This window comes from Fringilla coelebs (genome assembly GCF_963513975.1).
Source record: "Fringilla coelebs genome assembly, chromosome: 1".
In the NCBI taxonomy this organism is placed as follows: domain Eukaryota; kingdom Metazoa; phylum Chordata; class Aves; order Passeriformes; family Fringillidae; genus Fringilla; species Fringilla coelebs.
This window is the reverse complement of record NC_140028.1, coordinates 27,882,144-27,899,934: the sequence shown is the minus strand read 5'-3', so window position 1 is coordinate 27,899,934 and position 17,791 is coordinate 27,882,144. Positions and strand designations below refer to the sequence as shown.

At 35.6% G+C, this 17,791-nt stretch overlaps 1 protein-coding gene across 2 annotated transcripts in view; it reads left to right on the top strand.

The window, feature by feature from the left end:
- The window catches only part of CPNE3 (copine 3), a 29,183-nt gene that overhangs the window by 6,074 nt on the left and 5,318 nt on the right, over positions 1–17,791 (top strand). For both annotated transcript variants that reach the window (XM_084222994.1, XM_084222995.1), the window contains exons 3-15: positions 3,697–3,836; positions 4,479–4,658; positions 5,821–5,895; positions 6,335–6,406; positions 7,190–7,273; positions 8,874–8,963; positions 12,133–12,231; positions 13,371–13,457; positions 14,025–14,084; positions 15,058–15,191; positions 15,641–15,695; positions 15,797–15,848; positions 16,493–16,626. In XM_084222994.1, coding sequence (XP_084079120.1) covers positions 3,705–3,836; positions 4,479–4,658; positions 5,821–5,895; positions 6,335–6,406; positions 7,190–7,273; positions 8,874–8,963; positions 12,133–12,231; positions 13,371–13,457; positions 14,025–14,084; positions 15,058–15,191; positions 15,641–15,695; positions 15,797–15,848; positions 16,493–16,626 — 1,254 coding nt within the window. In that variant the 5' untranslated portion in view covers positions 3,697–3,704. The remainder of the gene's footprint in view (positions 1–3,696; positions 3,837–4,478; positions 4,659–5,820; positions 5,896–6,334; positions 6,407–7,189; positions 7,274–8,873; positions 8,964–12,132; positions 12,232–13,370; positions 13,458–14,024; positions 14,085–15,057; positions 15,192–15,640; positions 15,696–15,796; positions 15,849–16,492; positions 16,627–17,791) is intronic.

Here is a 17,791-nt window from a genome sequence, read left to right as displayed (position 1 = left end):
GTTGATAGCTTGAGAAAAGCAAAAGGTTTTAATTAAATATGACCAACATGAAGCACAGCTACTTTAATAGCACTAACTAATTAAAAAACTAAATCTCTTGTTATGTGTTGTAATTTACTGGCAGTTGAGGCTTATCCTACCATAGCCTGAGCAATATAATCTGTCCATGTTAAGTTATTCCAGAATTCCAAATCTGGTCATGTATCTTGTTGTATTGTGTTCTTATATGTTTTAGTTGTATTAAATTGTACTTTGTTTTATCCTAGTTCCCTCCTGTTATAATGATTCTGCCCCTGCTGCCTCCTCACTTCTTTTTAATGTCAGTCCCCCTCCCCCTGTTGCCCAAAAGTGGCTGAACCCTTCCCTTAACCCCTCCCTGGTGTCCTGTCCTTCACTCGACGGCCCATCCCCTCCCTCTAGAAACTTCTACCAAGGGCATCCAGTGATGGGTTCAGGCACAGGGACCCTCCCTCGGGTGGCCCGGTTGGTCCCCCTACCTGCCCGTTTCAGTGATCCCCATGCCCTCCTGTATCGCCATTGGCAGGCGGGCAAACCCCTCCCTGGTTTACTCCCCCCTTTATCACACCTTGCAGACCCCTTTTTGCCATCTTCAGGAGGCTGGGTTCTGTTGGTTAGGAATCTCGTTAGAGCTCTGGAATAAACCTGGACTTTGCCCCCAACTGGAGTCCACTCTCCTTCTTATGCCAATGTCGTGCTAGTGTCTCATCCGAAAGGTGAAAGCCTCAGCCGCTCTCCCGACTTCCCGAGGAACAGGAGCGTGTCCCTCACTGCCTGCAATGCCGGAGCAAGCCAGGGTGACTCCGAGCACACACTCGGAGAGGCACTGCAACAGTGTCTAGACTATTGTACATTTGGTTTGCCTCCTAGATGTGTTGCAGGATGGTATTTCAAGAAGTAACGCACTAGTGCACCCATGATTTACTTTCACTATCTTGAAAATTTGCCAGACTCTATTACATCAAGTTCTCAAGAAGAGGTTGCTTCTTACCTGGCAGTGACTGATCCTTGAGGATGTTTGTCATCTTTAGAAACCCTACCATCAAACTCTCAAATCCTGGGAACTTTTGAGCTAACATGAGCTTTTAGAAGTGAGGGGAATTGGGTGGAGCGGGTGTAATTTTTATTTTCATGCATTTGGGATGATGAGGGTTTGGGCAATGTGAGCAGAACCCTAGCAGATAGTGCTGTTTGAAAGCTCCTGACTTAATACTTGTGAAGCATGTGTGCCCTCTGCAAATTCTGTAAGGTGTGCAGTGTAGTAAGAGAGGTATCTTTTGTTTATTTCCTAAGTTTCACTACCTTAAATACTGCTTTGGGTTAATGAGACATGACTTTTTCTTGCTAAAAAGTATTTTACTAACTTCTAACATTTATAAGGTTACTGAAAATCACTGCAACTATTTGCAGTAAAGTATATCAGTTTTATGGAGAAACATTTTTTTTGGAGTAAAATAGCAAAATTATTTCTGAAAATGTGTTTGTATTACAGACCTCTTCAACCTATTAAACAAATATATATTCCTAATGGTCTAAAAAATTCTTAGAAAAATGCCTTGCATTATTTTTCATCTTGGATTTTTCAAAACTGGAAATGTAAAGAGTAAAGAACTGTCTTGTGATTTGTGAAGTTTTGCTCTTTATCTGAATTTTGTGTCCTCCACTTAAATGCATGTTCTTGTTATAAGTTGTCTTTTATCTATTATGGACACAATTGTTGCATCTCAAATGAACATTTGCAAGTTTAAATTCTGTTGCATTTCATGCAAACCCTTTCTACTTGCTGTTGCAGCATCAATGGAAGAGCATCATTTTGTCAGCAGAAAGTTGTTTCTGAAAACTGTCATTAAGGGGTCATGTACTGGTCTGCACTGGATTCTGTGGGAAAGGCACTGACTGTTAATGAGCTTGATCTGGCAGCCAGGAAAGCAATAGGGAGTGGAAAATACCAGTATAAAAAGAGAACCAGGAATAAAGGGGCAGATTGCTTTTAAGAGGTGTGCTTTCTAAGCCTAAAAACCATTGGTCTAAAAATTATTTTAGTACTTAGACCTTTTACTCTTTTCCCGTCAAGGTCAATGAATTAAACTTCATGAAAGTCATGGGAGCAAAAAGATACTCAAGGAAGAAATCACATTTAGATGTTTGGGAGGTGCATGAGGACTTCTGTGAATCTGACATGCTTCTTAAAATATGTACATGGATGTTTGAGTGTTTCTTTTACAGATAATTTAAATGTACTTCAGTGTCCGCCAAGATAGCAAAATGAAGATGAGACAACAGCCTCAGACCCCACAACGTTTTCTTTCTCCTATTTTCAGCTTGTTCTTTGTCTTTTCCATGTTCCTTTTCCTTTTTGCCTCTAAAAAAAAAATCACTGTTTTTCATGAAGAGTCTTATGAATACAGTGAAAGGAATAGAGCTGGGTTGGGTTAAGTACAGTTTCATATTCAGATAGGAATATGTATGTTGTTAGGGAGCTGATGAGATAGAAGCAGATGCCTTTCCTTCTGCCTTGTTCTGTTTGGTGTCTCATGCACTTTTCAGATAAATTAATTCAGAGGGATACTTGGTCTAGACTGTGGGTTTACTGGAGAGAAGGCAAACCTGAAACTAAAGAGGCTTGGGAGCTTCCAGGGTAGGCTACTTGTGGAAGGGTTTGGAAGTTTTAGTCTGAGTCAAGGACAATTGTACTGTAGAGGTTTACTTCCCTAAGAGTTGTTGGAAATTATCAACTCTATCCTTGAAGTGTATAATTATAGAGATTTTATATGTATATACATACATACATACATAAACACACACACACATATATATATATATCTGTGTGTATAGAAAATCTGGTGCTCAGATCTTCTTGGGCTTACAAATGCATGTTATGCCAGTGTGGGATTCATAACTAATAATCAAGTTGTTTCTGTAGTTTTGTGATATCTCCTGGTCTTAGTGGACATTGTCCAGTGGACAGTGATGGAGGTACTTTAAGAGAAAATGTAAAAATGTTTTCAGTTATTCTTTTTTTTTTTTAATGGATCTTCAGAAGAAATAGTTCCCCCAATTTCTCAGCTATTACTTGACTTCAAAGTGTTTATCCTTATTAAAATTTCTAGTTGTTTTTTTAGATTTACTAAAGCAAGATAACCTGTTACCTTTGGAAAATTGGTAAGGCTTAAATGGCTTTTCCAATTCTGTGAAGCTTATGGTTTCAGCATTTTGTTACAATGTTTGGTAGAGGAGTATATAATACAATATGTTTTCCTTATTAATGGAATTATTAATAATATCTACATTATAAGATACTGGCAATCATATGGATTTTGGATTTCATTTAAAGCTTCTGAAGTTTTATTGTCAGTAATTCAAACCACTGTGCCTCCTTTGAGGCATACTCATTTTCCATTTGGTTCCTGAGGTGTTCTCAGAAACCTGATCTTTTTTTTATGTGCAGATGTTGAAGTTATTTTTTATAGCTGTGTGGAAAAGACAAAAGTGTGACAGTAATAATGCTATAATAATGTTGGTACATCATAAATTGTAAAATTTGCATTTGTAACCTGAAATCATCACTTTAGACAAGCTAACACTTCTTATGTTCAGTTAGAGAGTTAATGCATTGTGACAATCATATTTTTTGCTTCTTAGTCCATTTTAATGATGATTTCTGTTGCTGCTTTCTAGTGTAACAAATGGCGGCACAGTGTGTGACAAAGGTGGAGCTGACTATTGCCTGCACCAATCTCCTGGATAAAGATGTTGGTTCCAAGTCAGACCCTCTGTGTGTGCTTCTCCAGAACACAAGTGGTCAGCAGTGGTATGAGGTACAGCCTGATGCCTCTCACAAATCTGCTTGTTGGACATTTTAAAACACTATAGCATATGGTTTCATTAAAATACTTTAATTTTGTACCAGCACTTTTAAATGCTTTTTATTAGATTATATCTCTAATAGTGTAGTAAATTTGGATTTTTCCCTTAAGTAAAAACCAAGCAATGTCAAACCACAACAAATAGTTATATGGGCAGCACATGAATAATCATTTGCTATTAAATACTTACAACTGTCTGATTTTTAGCACTATTCCCCAGCCATATGTGGACCAATAGAAGAAACCTTTTAAGTGCTTTAATCTGCTTTTATAAATACATTACTCCAAAACTAGGGTCTCATCCTGGATTTGACAGTACGATATTTTGTGTTGGTCTTCCCTGTGCAGGAATAGGTCCCATCTTAGAGGGAGTGATGAAAAATAGGTCAAGTATCCCTAACTTGGAGCAGTGGATTTTGAAATATAATGTGAATATATAATATTTGTAATATAACTTACATTGATGAAAGGTTTATAGGAAGATACTCCTTTGTACTTTAAGAACTTTTGAATATATTTAATAGTATGGTATTTGATTTGCTTGCTTGTTTAGTTTATGAAATACTGCATAGAGTGGTATCTTTCTAATTTCAGGTTGATCGCACAGAAAGAGTTAAGAATTCCTTGAACCCAAAGTTTGCCAAGAAATTCTTAATTGATTATTATTTTGAGCTTGTTCAGAAACTTAAGTTTGGAATATATGACATTGATAACAAAACCTATGATCTGAGTGATGATGACTTCTTAGGAGAACTGGAATGTACACTGGGACAGGTAAGCATGCAGATGATTTCCCTTAGAATTAAGTTACTGAAAATCATTAGCCACTTTTACCTTGAATTTATCACTATGATCTTGTGTAGTTGGAGTACTCTTCAGTTGAGTAGAATGCTCTTCATTTGTTTTTTCAAGCCTCAGTTCAGTGTATATGCATTTTATTTGCAAAAGGTCTTGAGATGATGCCCTGAAATGTGCTCTGGGATGGTGACTGTTGGATTGCTATCTAAAAGTAAGTGGGCTGTCAATGAGCACAAAGCTGTAGTAATTGCTATTTATTTACTCTAATACTCAAATTCCTATTTTTATGCTCCCAAAAAAGAGAATCAGTGTAGAACAATGTATTAGTTCTCACAAGGGCCATGTTATCCTTGTAATCTGCTTTCCACTCAATTCAGGCAATGATCCTAGTTCTGCCAGCTGTAGATTTCCTTCTATTTCCCACTCATATTCTGCTATTGATGCTATCACAATTGGGCAGCTTCTTTTTAAGTTGTTCTTTTGAATAGGTCCTTCAAAGGCACTTCTCAGAAGAGTTGTCTTGGGATTTTTCCTGCCCTATGTCTTAAGCATTTATCCTTATAATGCACTTAAAATAAAGAGGCATTGTGAACTGAAATTCAATGTCAATTAAAAATTAATAATTCATTCTTAAGGTAAAGAAGGAGTAGACACACTTCTGAGGAAGCATTGCCTGAATAGGGTAAAATAAAATCAGCTGGAAACTGTGCAGGGGAAGGCTGATGATTTTTTTGAGTGACAGACATTGTGTTTATAAATCTATTTCCTGAATCCATTTATGAAATATGCCTTGCATGCATTTTAAACATATGTATGGAGAACTTAAAGAACGATTTGAAATTGGAACCTAAGATATTATCTTTGTCCATGAACGTGTGTTCTGTTACTAGAAAACATTTTAATTCCTATTACTTCTGAAGCTCTGCATATGTTCATCTGCATATGTTTTTTAAAATTTTGAAGTGAATAAAGTATTACCTATTTATTTATAGAAGACTATGGTAAGTAAATGTAATGCTGTCATCTCACAAAAAAAGGGAATTACTAAAATGAAAGTAACTCACTAACTCATTTAATTCCTCTGAAAATCTATTAAACTGTGTTAATAATGCTTGATACTCAAATTTTGTCTTGGCAGATAGTTTCTAGCAGGACTCTAACGAAACCATTAGTACTTAAAAATGGCAAACCTGCTGGAAGAGGAAGCATTACGGTAAGAGAGTTAAGAAATAAATGTCTTCAGAGTTCATCCTCAATTTTTTCTGGGTTTTATTTTTAGTTAGTGGCTTGAATGCACGGAGTCTATTCTATAGTGTTGTAAACGATATTTTTTCCTCCACTAATCTATCTTTGTCATCGAATAGCAGTCCACCTTCTGAATTGTAAGTCCCATTGCAAACATCATTAGGGCATCCAGTGGGCTACTGTTTGGGGCATATCTTTGTCAGTGTCATCATTTATGGTAAATAGATGGAATGGAATCCCAGTGTCAAATCAAATTTTTCCTCTCCTTCCCACCCCCATTTTTTAATGCTTCACTTGTGAGAAAACAAAGGGGCTATTTAATGGGCATGTCATAGGAATTCTGTGAATATGAGAAAACTGAAATGTAGATCCTGAATAAAAACGAAATATTTTGTTTGCATACCTAGATCACAGCAGAAGAAGTAAAGGATAACAGAGTGGTTGTATTGGAATTAGAAGCAAGGAAACTGGACAACAAGGTATTAAAATGATTGCTGTTTTTCTGATAAAGTAGTAAATCAGAGTTTTGTCAAAGCAGGAAACATTTGAGTATTCATTCTCTTTTTTGCTTATAAAATCCATTAACATTTTACGTACACTAAAAAAGAAATTGAAGTAAGAATCCTGCAGAGCAACTTCATTGACTGTTTTGAAATGAATTGTAATGTATTTCTAAGTAAGATAAATGCATTTCAGGGGTAGTCCATGAGCCATATGTTCCCATTTAAATGTAAAGCCTTACATTTATTCATAAATAAAAGGGAGTTTTGTATATCCATTGGTTTCAATAGATATATAAATGGTTGCCCATTACCTCTCTGAAATAAATGTTGAAAAGTGTACTTGGTGTGTATGAATTTGTTATGTTTACTATAGGTCTGGCTATAGAGAGACTTAAAAAAAAAAAAAACCAGAAAAAAATAGAAAAATGTTTTTATTTTTATCTCTTGATTTCATGATATTTTTTTGAACTGGATGAAATCCTTAGTTTCCTGTCTATCCACTGTAGTACTTCTAGGTATAAGTATTTTGCTTGAACTCTCAGGTATTTGATGTGTGGACATTTTTCTTCTAAACTGAAGGACATTCGCCACTTTCTTTTCCTCTTTCACAGGTGGTAATATAATCACATTTGCATTTCACCATCTAAAGCTTTTGTTTCCTGAATTTACTTTTTGTTAATCTAAGTGTGTGTTAACTGGGATTTAATGGTATTCACTCTACAGGCTGTTCTGAAATAATTGCATGTTATTTAAATACAGGATTTTTTTGGAAAGTCAGATCCTTATCTGGAATTCCACAAACAGACTGGAGATGGAAACTGGGTGATGGTTCACAGAACAGAGGTAGGATATTTTCAGTTAACAACAAAGAGGTTAAGGTTATTGAATTTCCAGTGTGTTACAGCACCAGAGATACAATGCCTTACAAAAAGAATTGAGTGGCCTGGAGTTGATGTGCAGACTAGTTAGAAATTGCATCATCCCTTCCACTGACTTTTCTGGGAAATCTACCTTATTCTCTCTATGCTGATTTTGATATATGCCATTCTGTTTGGAAAGAAAACACTTTTTTCCCCCCTCTAACTTTCAGCAATCTAGGAGAAAACAAATATTTTGAAAAAGAGCTGCATACTCAGACAGAAACATTTGCTCAGTTCTACCAAGTGCTGGGGTAGGACTTGGGCATTCCTGACTCTGCAGTTCTTATGAAAGTGTCACCTGGCTGTACCCTTTACTAGTGAAAGTAATGGTGCTAAATGCTTGCATAGCAAGGGCAAGCCAAGGAGAATGCAGAGTGAGGGAAAATGTGCTTGAGCAGCAGCAGCATTTCACCCAGGAGGAGGTGTAGGGGTCCTGTGACAGCAAGTGACAGGCTAAGAGTAGTTTCAGAATGTCTCACGGTAGTGGCAGCTCAGGGCCCTGTTACAGCTGAGGTGCAGTGCCCATAGGAAGTGGGGACTGTATATTCCTTTTGAAGTATGGAGGTTGAAGGACTACAAATCCTTTTTGTCAGGCTTACAGTTTCTCTTATAAGGTGATTCTTCTGCTTAAGGTCCATCTTTTCTGTTATGATTTCAGTCATCAATTTTAGGGATATATCCAGAATTTGTTGTTTCAGCCTAGAAATGTCTAGTTGATTAGTTCTTTATGTTACTGGTCCAAAAAAATTCCTTTTTTTTCCCTAACTACTGTTTTTATTGATTTCATTTTCAAGAGAGATTTTTCTCAGCACTCCTACGGTGTTGGAAGTATTACTATTGTTAGGTGCTATTAATTAAATAGTACATATTATGTATAGTTTCTTGTACTTTTGTAAGGTCATTATTTGGTGTACTGGGTATATTTATAGATAACAGTTGACAAATTTTTAAGATCTTCCAGTATTATTTGGAAATAACACTTTAGTGTTCAGCTTGAGAGGTCTTTTATTCTCATGGACTGTTTTTACTTTATTACACCATCAATTTCTTGAGGGCATATTTCCATAAATGACATTTCAGAATAAATAATATGTGGGAGTGAATTGTAATCTCTGGAGCACTGATGAATTCAGAAATTCCAATGTAATATTTTTCCACACGTTTTTGGTAATGCATGCCTTTATATGTGTATGTATATATGTGTGCTTATTAAAAGAAAGCAACCAGTATCTTATTTCTGTAATGATAAATTTAACTTTTTACAGTGCAGTAGCTGAAGGATATAAGTAGGTGATTGTGAAGTCTAGCAAAAAATGGATCTGAGAATAATCCCTTTTTGAACAATGGCATGTCAAGAGTAGTTTGATTTATATCCTGTGTTTTGGCATTTGGAGTGCATTGACAGCAGCATTAGTCAATTGTTGTTTGCATACAAAAATCATGGCATGAAGGTATGACCCATTATGATGACTACTTTCTGCCCCTGTGAACAATGGCGTTCTGCCTTTTTTTTTTCCCAACAGGTTATTAAAAACAACCTGAATCCTGTTTGGAGGCCCTTTAAAATCTCTCTCAATTCTCTGTGTTACAGTGACATGGATAAGTTAATCAAGGTAACGTATATTAAATGTGTGTATAAATTAATGCATTGAAAGTTTAAATGTGTAACAAGGGGAAGATGTGTTATTCTACTTACTGCGGGTTTTTTGTTTCAAACTTAATTGAAAGTATTAGGTTTCTTATTTGAAAGGCACAGATACATGTTTTAGGGGAAAAAAGGAAAACACTGCACATTTGTGATGTATTGTGTGGTAGAAGCTGGTCTTTGAAAGTCTGGGAAACCAATTGAACACAAGTATCTTTGAAATGTCCAATGCAGTTTCTTATTTTTATTGTACAGTTCTAGCATTTTTAATATACTGCCTGATAAAATAAATTACACTTAATATACTAGCTAAGAGATGTGGGTCAGATACAACTTGTGAATAGCAGTTTTAGCAACTTTTTCTCTTCATATAAAACGGAATTTTCTGTCAGAAAGTTAATCAAACCTGTGAAGTAATAGTTCTACCAGGCTTTAATGTTTTCTATTTTCCAATTTATCTTGAATAAATTGTGTTTAACTACTGAATATTTTTCTTCAGGAATTCCCTTTATGGGTGGAACTGAAGCTTAACAGCCAATCAAAATGCCCTTTATAAGCTATTATGATGATGTTAGAAGCCTGGTATTTTAGCATTTGAAAAATAAACCTGAAAACCCAAATGCAGCAAACTGCTGTATTTGATGTTCTTCCACTAGGAAGGAAAACTTAGAGCATGATTTGCATGTAATGGGTATTAGTCATATGACTTAAGGCAGTCCTGGAAAATCCTTAACAGGCACGGGGATCTGGGTGTTACCAGCACCTGGATGGATTTAAATACATATTTATAGAGGAGACTAATGATCAACTTTAGAAGCCCAGAACCTTCTTCCCTTGCTGCTTCTATGTTTTTTCCACTTATTCCTTTCTGCTTTCCTTGTCCCCAAAATAGCTGTGCCAGCTCTTACATCTCCATATACTATAAATATATTTCTCCTTTTCAGTAAACAGCCATACTAAAGCTATAGACCATTGATCTAAATGTATATCTGAAGAGTTATTCTCAGCTCTATCATCATTTTAATAAATCTGTTCTTTGAAATCTTATTTGGGAAGTGCAGGTTTATATCCAGAGGAAATAGACTTTACTTGGAATAGTTACAGACTTGCAGACAGGCAGTTTCATTATGCCTTAATTTAGAAATGCAGGACCTATCACTTCAAACATTAAAATGTAGTCAGGATTGTATTATGGAATGTTATTGAAGGATTAAACAATGCCTTTAACAATGCCTTTAACACTTCTTTATGCACACAGTTGCGTGTGTAATGGGCTGTTTGGCATAGTAAGTAAAACCAGCAATTTTTCTATGAGTGGCTTTTCACCTCTTTAATGGCTTTGTTTGTGTACGCCCAGCAGTGCACAAACCAAGCTGATTCTTTATCTTCTGGATTCTTGGTTATGTTCCATGTGAGTGTGTTTGCAGTCAGTGAAGTTTTTCTGTGTCTCAAATGTGAGTCTTTCATCTGGAGCATTAGGCATGCCTAATTCTGCTGGGAAAAATATGATAAATCACATTGTTCCCTACTGCTATTGCATGTCCAGGAGAGCATATATGGAAAAAAAGGAAATGCTTCTCTCTTGTCTGGGACAAATATTAAAAATTGTCTTAAATGGGTCGAACATATCAAGCAAGACAAATTTTTATGCCTTTGAAATAAAAAGGAGATACATCTACTAATTGTGCTAACAGGTATCAGAACTATTGGGTCAGGAAATATGTTCAATTTTAAATTTCAGCTACTGAAGCACTTTACTGAGTATTTGATTGGCATATTTTATGGCATTCAGAAGAATTTACATAGCGTCTGCCATGAGCATTGATTAGCCTATTGGTTCTGTCGCTGTTTACATAATTTAAGGCGCTGTTCAATGCATGCATTTTTTTATTTATTAGTGAATTCAAATGTTGTAGTAGTGTAAGATAGAGGTATGTTCTGTGCAGTAGAACTCCCAATCTACATATCATGTTTTGTACTTTAATATTCCTGTTTGTTCTCAAAACTTAATTTCTTTCAGAAGCTTGAGTGTATGTTGAAGTTGTTTTGCTTTTTTATTTCTAACTAAAATGCTCAAGTAATCAGATAAATTGATTCTTGAATGTAAGGTACAATATTTTTAGACTTGAAAGATGGACATGCAAATAGCTGTTTAGGTTAAGCCATATATACTCTGAATATTTTTCTTGATGTTTGCATTTTGAGTCCAAGTAATGTGGGATACCTACCTGATTCTTGGTTTATTATTGTTTCTATTTATCATCATCATTATTAAATGATTATAGTATGTTTTTATGCTGTCTGTGTTGCTGAACTGAAATAAAATATCAGAAGTGGAAGTAATTAACATAAGCTTTTATAGATAAATAACCAGGTTTTTTATGTAGAAAGGCGGTTTGATCATGTTTTCAAAGAGAAGTAAAAAGTGTTCTTCACTTCTGCCTTTTTTGGTAGATTGAACTGTTAAAAGAGTGCATTGATTAAATAATAAAGCTTGTCATTAAACTCTCACTATAGAAAAAGAGATTTTTAGTTGACATCCAGATCCATGAAGTGTAGATCATAATTTAACCGATCCACTGTTTAAATTTGCTAATCTTAAAAAATAAAAATTCAAATATTGTTTCTAGCTTTAGGTCTGAACCTTCATATGCTTATGAATTCTGTGTTATTTTGAGGATTAATGAAGTAATATAAAAGTGTTGCTAAAACTCTTGTGATTGCTTACATAACTGTTTTACTAAATTTTTAGCTTGATGCTCAGATTCATGATGAAATGTAAAAAATTGTAAGTGAAATGTAAAAAATTGTTTTCCTACTCTTCCCAATACCCCATGACTCTCAAAACATAGTTCAATATAATTGATGTTACTTGCTCATCTAACCTGACGCTGCTTAGTATTGTCCTCTCATTAACTTGAGTAGAAGATTAGATTCAAAAACTGAGTGTATTGGCATCTACCGAATTTTAATCTGGTTTAATTGCAACCCTATGCAGTTCTAAGACTTCAATGCGAGAAAAAGTCTGTGATATAAATGATACAGGAATGTTTGGGATGTTCAGGTTTGCCATTTCGGTGTTCATTGCTTTTGTAGGGCCATTTCTGTCACTAACACTAAGTAATGCTGCATTTTAGGTCGAGTGCTATGACTATGATAGTGATGGGTCTCACGATCTCATAGGAAGTTTTCAAACAACGATGTCAAAATTGAAGGAAGCATCTCGGTCATCACCTGTAAGTGTTACACAGTCTAAGCTGCCTCTGTGTTCTTGATAAGCTATTTCATTCCTATTGCAGCAAAACCTAGGTCACCTGGCCACAGGTGACCTCCAAGTTGGGCTAGGCTACACCTTGACATTGCTATTGTGGTTGAGGCTGAAACAGCATTTGCATTGTTCATCCGTTTTCCTAGGATTAATGTCTTGGTTACAGTTTATTGTTATGTGTCTAAATGCTGCACCATCAGCACAAAAAAATTTCCCTAATCATAAAAATACAGAAATAAAAAAACACTGGATTGTCAGAAGATAGAATACAGCACAAATTTAACTACGGTTAAAAGACTAAAGCTTGTAGTATTTTTTTCAAATATTATTTAATCCTTTATTTTAAAATGTGGCACTTATTAACTATTATGTATACTTCAGTGAATATGAAAAAATTCAGTATTTATACCACTGCACAAAAACGCAGCTGTGTTGCATTAGGTGGCTTTTTTCTAAAGTGATACTACTATTCCTGATCTTATGGGCTATAATAGTTTCCAAACCTTATAATAGGCAGGGTTTACATGTCGAAGACAAAAGTTGGCATAGCAAATATAACATAAAAGTATTTCTTTTATGTATATGCATGTTATTAAGATGTTTTACCATATTTTCCTTTAGACCTGTAAAACCTCCAGAACTACTTCTGTATTAAAAATACTGGGATCAATATACAAGAGTGCATGCTTGTACTTTCCTAATATTTTGAGTGTTGTATTTATGCCAAATAATAAAAATAATAATAATAATTCCAGCCACAGCTTCTGGAAACACTGATGCTTTGTTTGAATTGCTATGTCTTTACCAAAAAGAAAGCTGTTAGCAGAATCCTCAGAGAGAGAATGGTACAGAATTTCTTTCTCTGTTTGAAATACATTTGTCAAAACAAATGTGTTTGTAGACTTCCAGGTAAGAGAGGATTTCTGTTGTGAGAATTTATTTTTTTCTTGCTGATATTGGGTAGACTGGGTTTAATTTTTCTGGATTATGAAATGAACTTCATTTTTAATATAAGCCCAAAGTATCAGTCTTGAAATAAAAGATTATTAAACTCGTTGCATAAATGATACTATAATATTTTTGTTGGATTTGTTTGCATTCATGCAGGTTGAATTTGAGTGCATCAATGAAAAGAAAAGACAGAAGAAAAAGAATTATAAAAACTCCGGCATTGTGAGCGTTAAGCATTGTGAGGTCAGTAATATATTCTGGAATGAATCTGGTTTTATGTGTTAAGGTGTAACAACTCTCATTTAGTATACCTTCATCCTCAAACTGTAAGAAACTTTAAAACGTCTGAAAGTTCCACACACAGTAAATATTTAAGGGACTCTGATTTGTAGAAGAAGACAAATTGAGAGCTGAATTACATACCTATCCTCCCTTGTCCTTTCACTTTGTCTTGAAGAGGAAGGTCGCTTACCAATTTAAGTAATTTCTGAACTACTGCATTTCCCAACTCACTGTTTTATGGCAAAGTAAAAAGCTCTGTCATAATGTGTTATTTTATAAATGAAAGTTGTTTTGGAGCTGCTTTGGTGTCTGTAGTTTTCTTAAAGGCTTGATTCTGATGCACTGACTGTATGGTGGCGTGTGTTGCAAATATCCTGGTTGCAGTGGGTGGGTGGGATAGCTCTAGGGCAAAGCTAATGCTTTTGATGGGTAAAGACAGCATATTTGGTACCTTAGAAGTTCTTACAATAATATTAGCTGGGTTTTCTCCCATTGAAAAAGAACAAAATTTCTGTCTTCTATTTCTAGATCATTGTGGAATGCACATTCCTTGATTACATCATGGGTGGGTGTCAGCTGAATTTCACTGTAAGTTAAATCATTTATATGAATACTTTTTGAGTTTTGGAGCAAATTGACGTATAGAATTAATTGGCTGTGCACTTTATTTGATTATTGTATTTTTTTTGCTTGTCAGCTTTGTTTTTGTTCTGCAGCATGGAGCAGGAAGCTATTTTGCTGGAGTGCTTCTACTCTGTTCAGAAAAAAATAGTCTTTACTCTTGGCAAATGGTTTTGAACCTCTGGTTATGTTCATTAGGAACTAGCCAAGTTGCGTGGATGGAGACCAATGAGAAATTTACTGGTTTTTGAAAGCAGCAGGCAGAGGCCATCATATGGGTTAGAACCCTGAAGTTATGTAATTTGTGAACCAAATGCAGCACAAGTAACAGTATGGTGTCTTTGCCTTATTAACATGCTTCATCACCAAAGCAAAGAAGACCTGTTGAAGTCAGAGAAAGAGCTCTCTAGGCTTCTGTGGAGCCTGATTAGTTGTACTTCTGAGAAGAGCGTGTGTGTGGCAAGATAGAGAATGAAATTAATTTACCAGATTTTGAAGAGCTGCTGTGAATAGTAACTGAAAGTAAACACAGTGAAAACCTGACAGCTTGCCCAGAAAAGCTGTAGATGCCCCATCTCTGAAAGTGTTCAAGGCCAAGTTGGGTGGGGCTTTCAACAACCTGCTCATGTGGAAGCTGTCTCTGCCCATGGCAGGGAGGTTGGAACTAGATGATCTTGAAGGCCTCTTGCAAGCCGAACCATTTTGTGATTCAGATGAAAGTAATTTCGGCCCTTCTGGAGAGATGCAAAGCTTTTGAGGGTTTTGTTGTGACATTGTTTGAAGAGTGTTAATATTCCAAGAAACCTGCATCCAAGTACTGTGCCGGTTAGATTTGTAGATGTCCTGTTCACTACTCTTTCATGGTTTTCACTTTGGCTTTGCCAGAGATAAGAAGATTTAACCTTTAAGAGCAATGAGATCTAAATGCTGCATTTGACAGGTGGGGATAGATTTTACAGGCTCCAATGGAGACCCTCGCTCTCCAGACTCTCTGCATTACCTCAGCCCTAATGGAGTTAATGAATACCTAACAGCCATTTGGTCTGTCGGGATGGTCGTTCAGGATTATGATACGTAAGTGTTAGATTTTTATTTGGATCACGTTTTTAGATATGTATAGACACTTATGGTAGCTATTTAAACCGGTGTTGAAGATGCCTGCAGATATGAATGAAACTTCTGGATATGAATGCTTGGAATGAAACTTCTGAGCTAAGTTATAGAACTAAAATACCATCATATAATTGCAAGTATAAGTTTGTGTTTACTGCAGACAATCAGGGCTTTTAATAATTGATAAAAAGAGCAGCATTGATTTAAATATATGCTTGCATTCTTGCCAGTTCGGTGTTAAAGACTAGTTTTGGTCCCAGAAACAATTACAATGGGGAACTTCCATTAAATTTTGCATCTTAAATAGCATTTTTAGTGATTAAAAGCAGCCCTGATAACTACACTTATTGAACTATGGCAGCTTTTAATGAAAGGCACTGACTTTGTTTTCTATAAAATTCCTTCTTCAGCGATAAGATGTTCCCAGCCTTTGGATTTGGTGCACAAATTCCTCCTTCCTTTCAGGTAATGGAATGTGTAAATGCACTACCTAAGACAGCTGAAAGCACTTACTCCAGGAGGAAGTTGTATATGCAGTCCTGAATATGTTTTCTGTGTCTTTGCAGGTATCTCATGAGTTCCCAATAAATTTTAACCCTTCAAACCCATTCTGTAATGGTAAGTCTGAAAAACTAATGTCAGACCTAGAGAGTAAAATACCTAAGCTGACAGCATAAAGACACTTGAAAAGTGAACTGAAGCATGTTGTTCTAATTAAATAATTAGTTTAGTCCTGTAGCAGGAAAAATTTTACAACCAATTTCTTACTTAGGAGAAATAGCATTGCATCTGTCTTCTGTAATGATTTGTTAAAGAAGTGGTTTAAACAGCAAGGGCACAGGGCTGGGAGCAGTTCTCTTGTGCTGTTGAGACACTTTATGCTGCTTTGCTGCTGCTGTGGAGTTGTCTGGTTTGACTGTGGTGCTGCTAATGCCTGTTCAGTGTGGCCTCTCTGATCAGACTACCAACCACCACAAGCTGCCAGGTGAAGACAACTGCTGTAGTTCAGTTTCACACCCTTGAGCACAGTGTATTTTGCCTTTCTGTTCACACAAGGCAAATCATGTTATGTATGTGCCCTAAGTGTTGGTCAAACTGAAAGCTTCCATTGCTCATGTATAATTTGGTTTTTTTCCACCATGGTTAGTTTTAAATCTTTGCATCATCACTTCAAATAACTGATTTATACAGCTTTAGGAAAATCAGGTGCTTCAAAATATCCTAAATCTAATATGGAAAAAAAAAATCTTTCTGTTCTCTAGGGATCCAAGGCATTGTTGATGCATATCGAGCCTGTCTTCCTCAAGTGAAGTTATATGGACCAACAAATTTTTCTCCAATTATAAATCATGTGGCAAGATTTGCTGCTGCAGCTACTCAGCAGCAAACAGCATCTGTAAGTTCTTTATGGTACTCTCTGTGTTTCTCTACTTTTTTATTTTCTTTCTTGTTTTTAAATACTTTTTTCTCTTTTAAATTTGTGAGGATATTCATTTGACAGTTGGCCCTTTACCTTGTGAATAAATGTTTGTGACCCTTAAAACAAGAGAAAAGCTAGTTGTTTTTTGTAGATTGTACATAACAGTCCTCTTCATCAATTAACTAAATAAACTCTTCAGATTTGAAATAGAAACGTAAAAGTACACAACACCTTTATGGTATCTTCTGTTGAAAACTCTTGCAGTGCTATACAGTTGCTAAAGTCTAATTTAGGCCTTTATATCTAAGAGAGTGATTTAACCTCAGTTGAGAAAAAAATTCAGCTAGCCCTTGTTCCACATTAGATACTGGGATAGAGGATTAGCTAAGGTAGTGAAGAAGTGGAAGGTATAGCTCCTGACAACTAGGTGCCAACACAGATAATTAACTGTACTATAAAGGTCTAGGTGATGTATGTGCTGTGCCCTCCTCCATATTTAAATTTTATACATGAGTTGTTGACCATATTAAAAATAGAAATTCTGAAGACTTAAGTCTTGAGTATTCGGTCATGTTGGTAATGCATGGAAGTTCACAAAATCCTAAATCACTGATGGCAGCAAATACTGTGTATTTGACGTCATGTAAAATCAGAAAATAAAATTAGCTATTTTTAAATGTAAATTTGTCTGTAGAAACCAATTTGCGAAAAAGCTATGGATTTTCATATGCCATGAGGCTGGTAAGGTTTTACCTTGGTAGTCTTTCACTAGTAGCTGTAAAAAAAATATATATATGTATGTATAAATATATGTATATGTATGTATGTCTGTATCTTAGGAAAGGAGCAAACCGCTTGTTGGTTTTGTTTTTGTTTGGGTTTTTTAAAATTTTATTTCATGTGGTGTGCCTAGCAAGAGATTTATTTTTCCTGCCTGAAAGTATGTATTGAAGACAATTTGCTACCTTGACGCTTAATACTTATCATAGTCATTTTGGATTGGCTTTTGGTTCTGATGCTGGTTTTTTTCCAGTATGGAGGAAGTATGAGAAGAGAGAAATAAATCCACTGTGATGTGCTATCCTGCTGCAGTTGCTTATAGCTTTCTGTGGCGATAACTGCTTTATAGATGTTCTTGCTG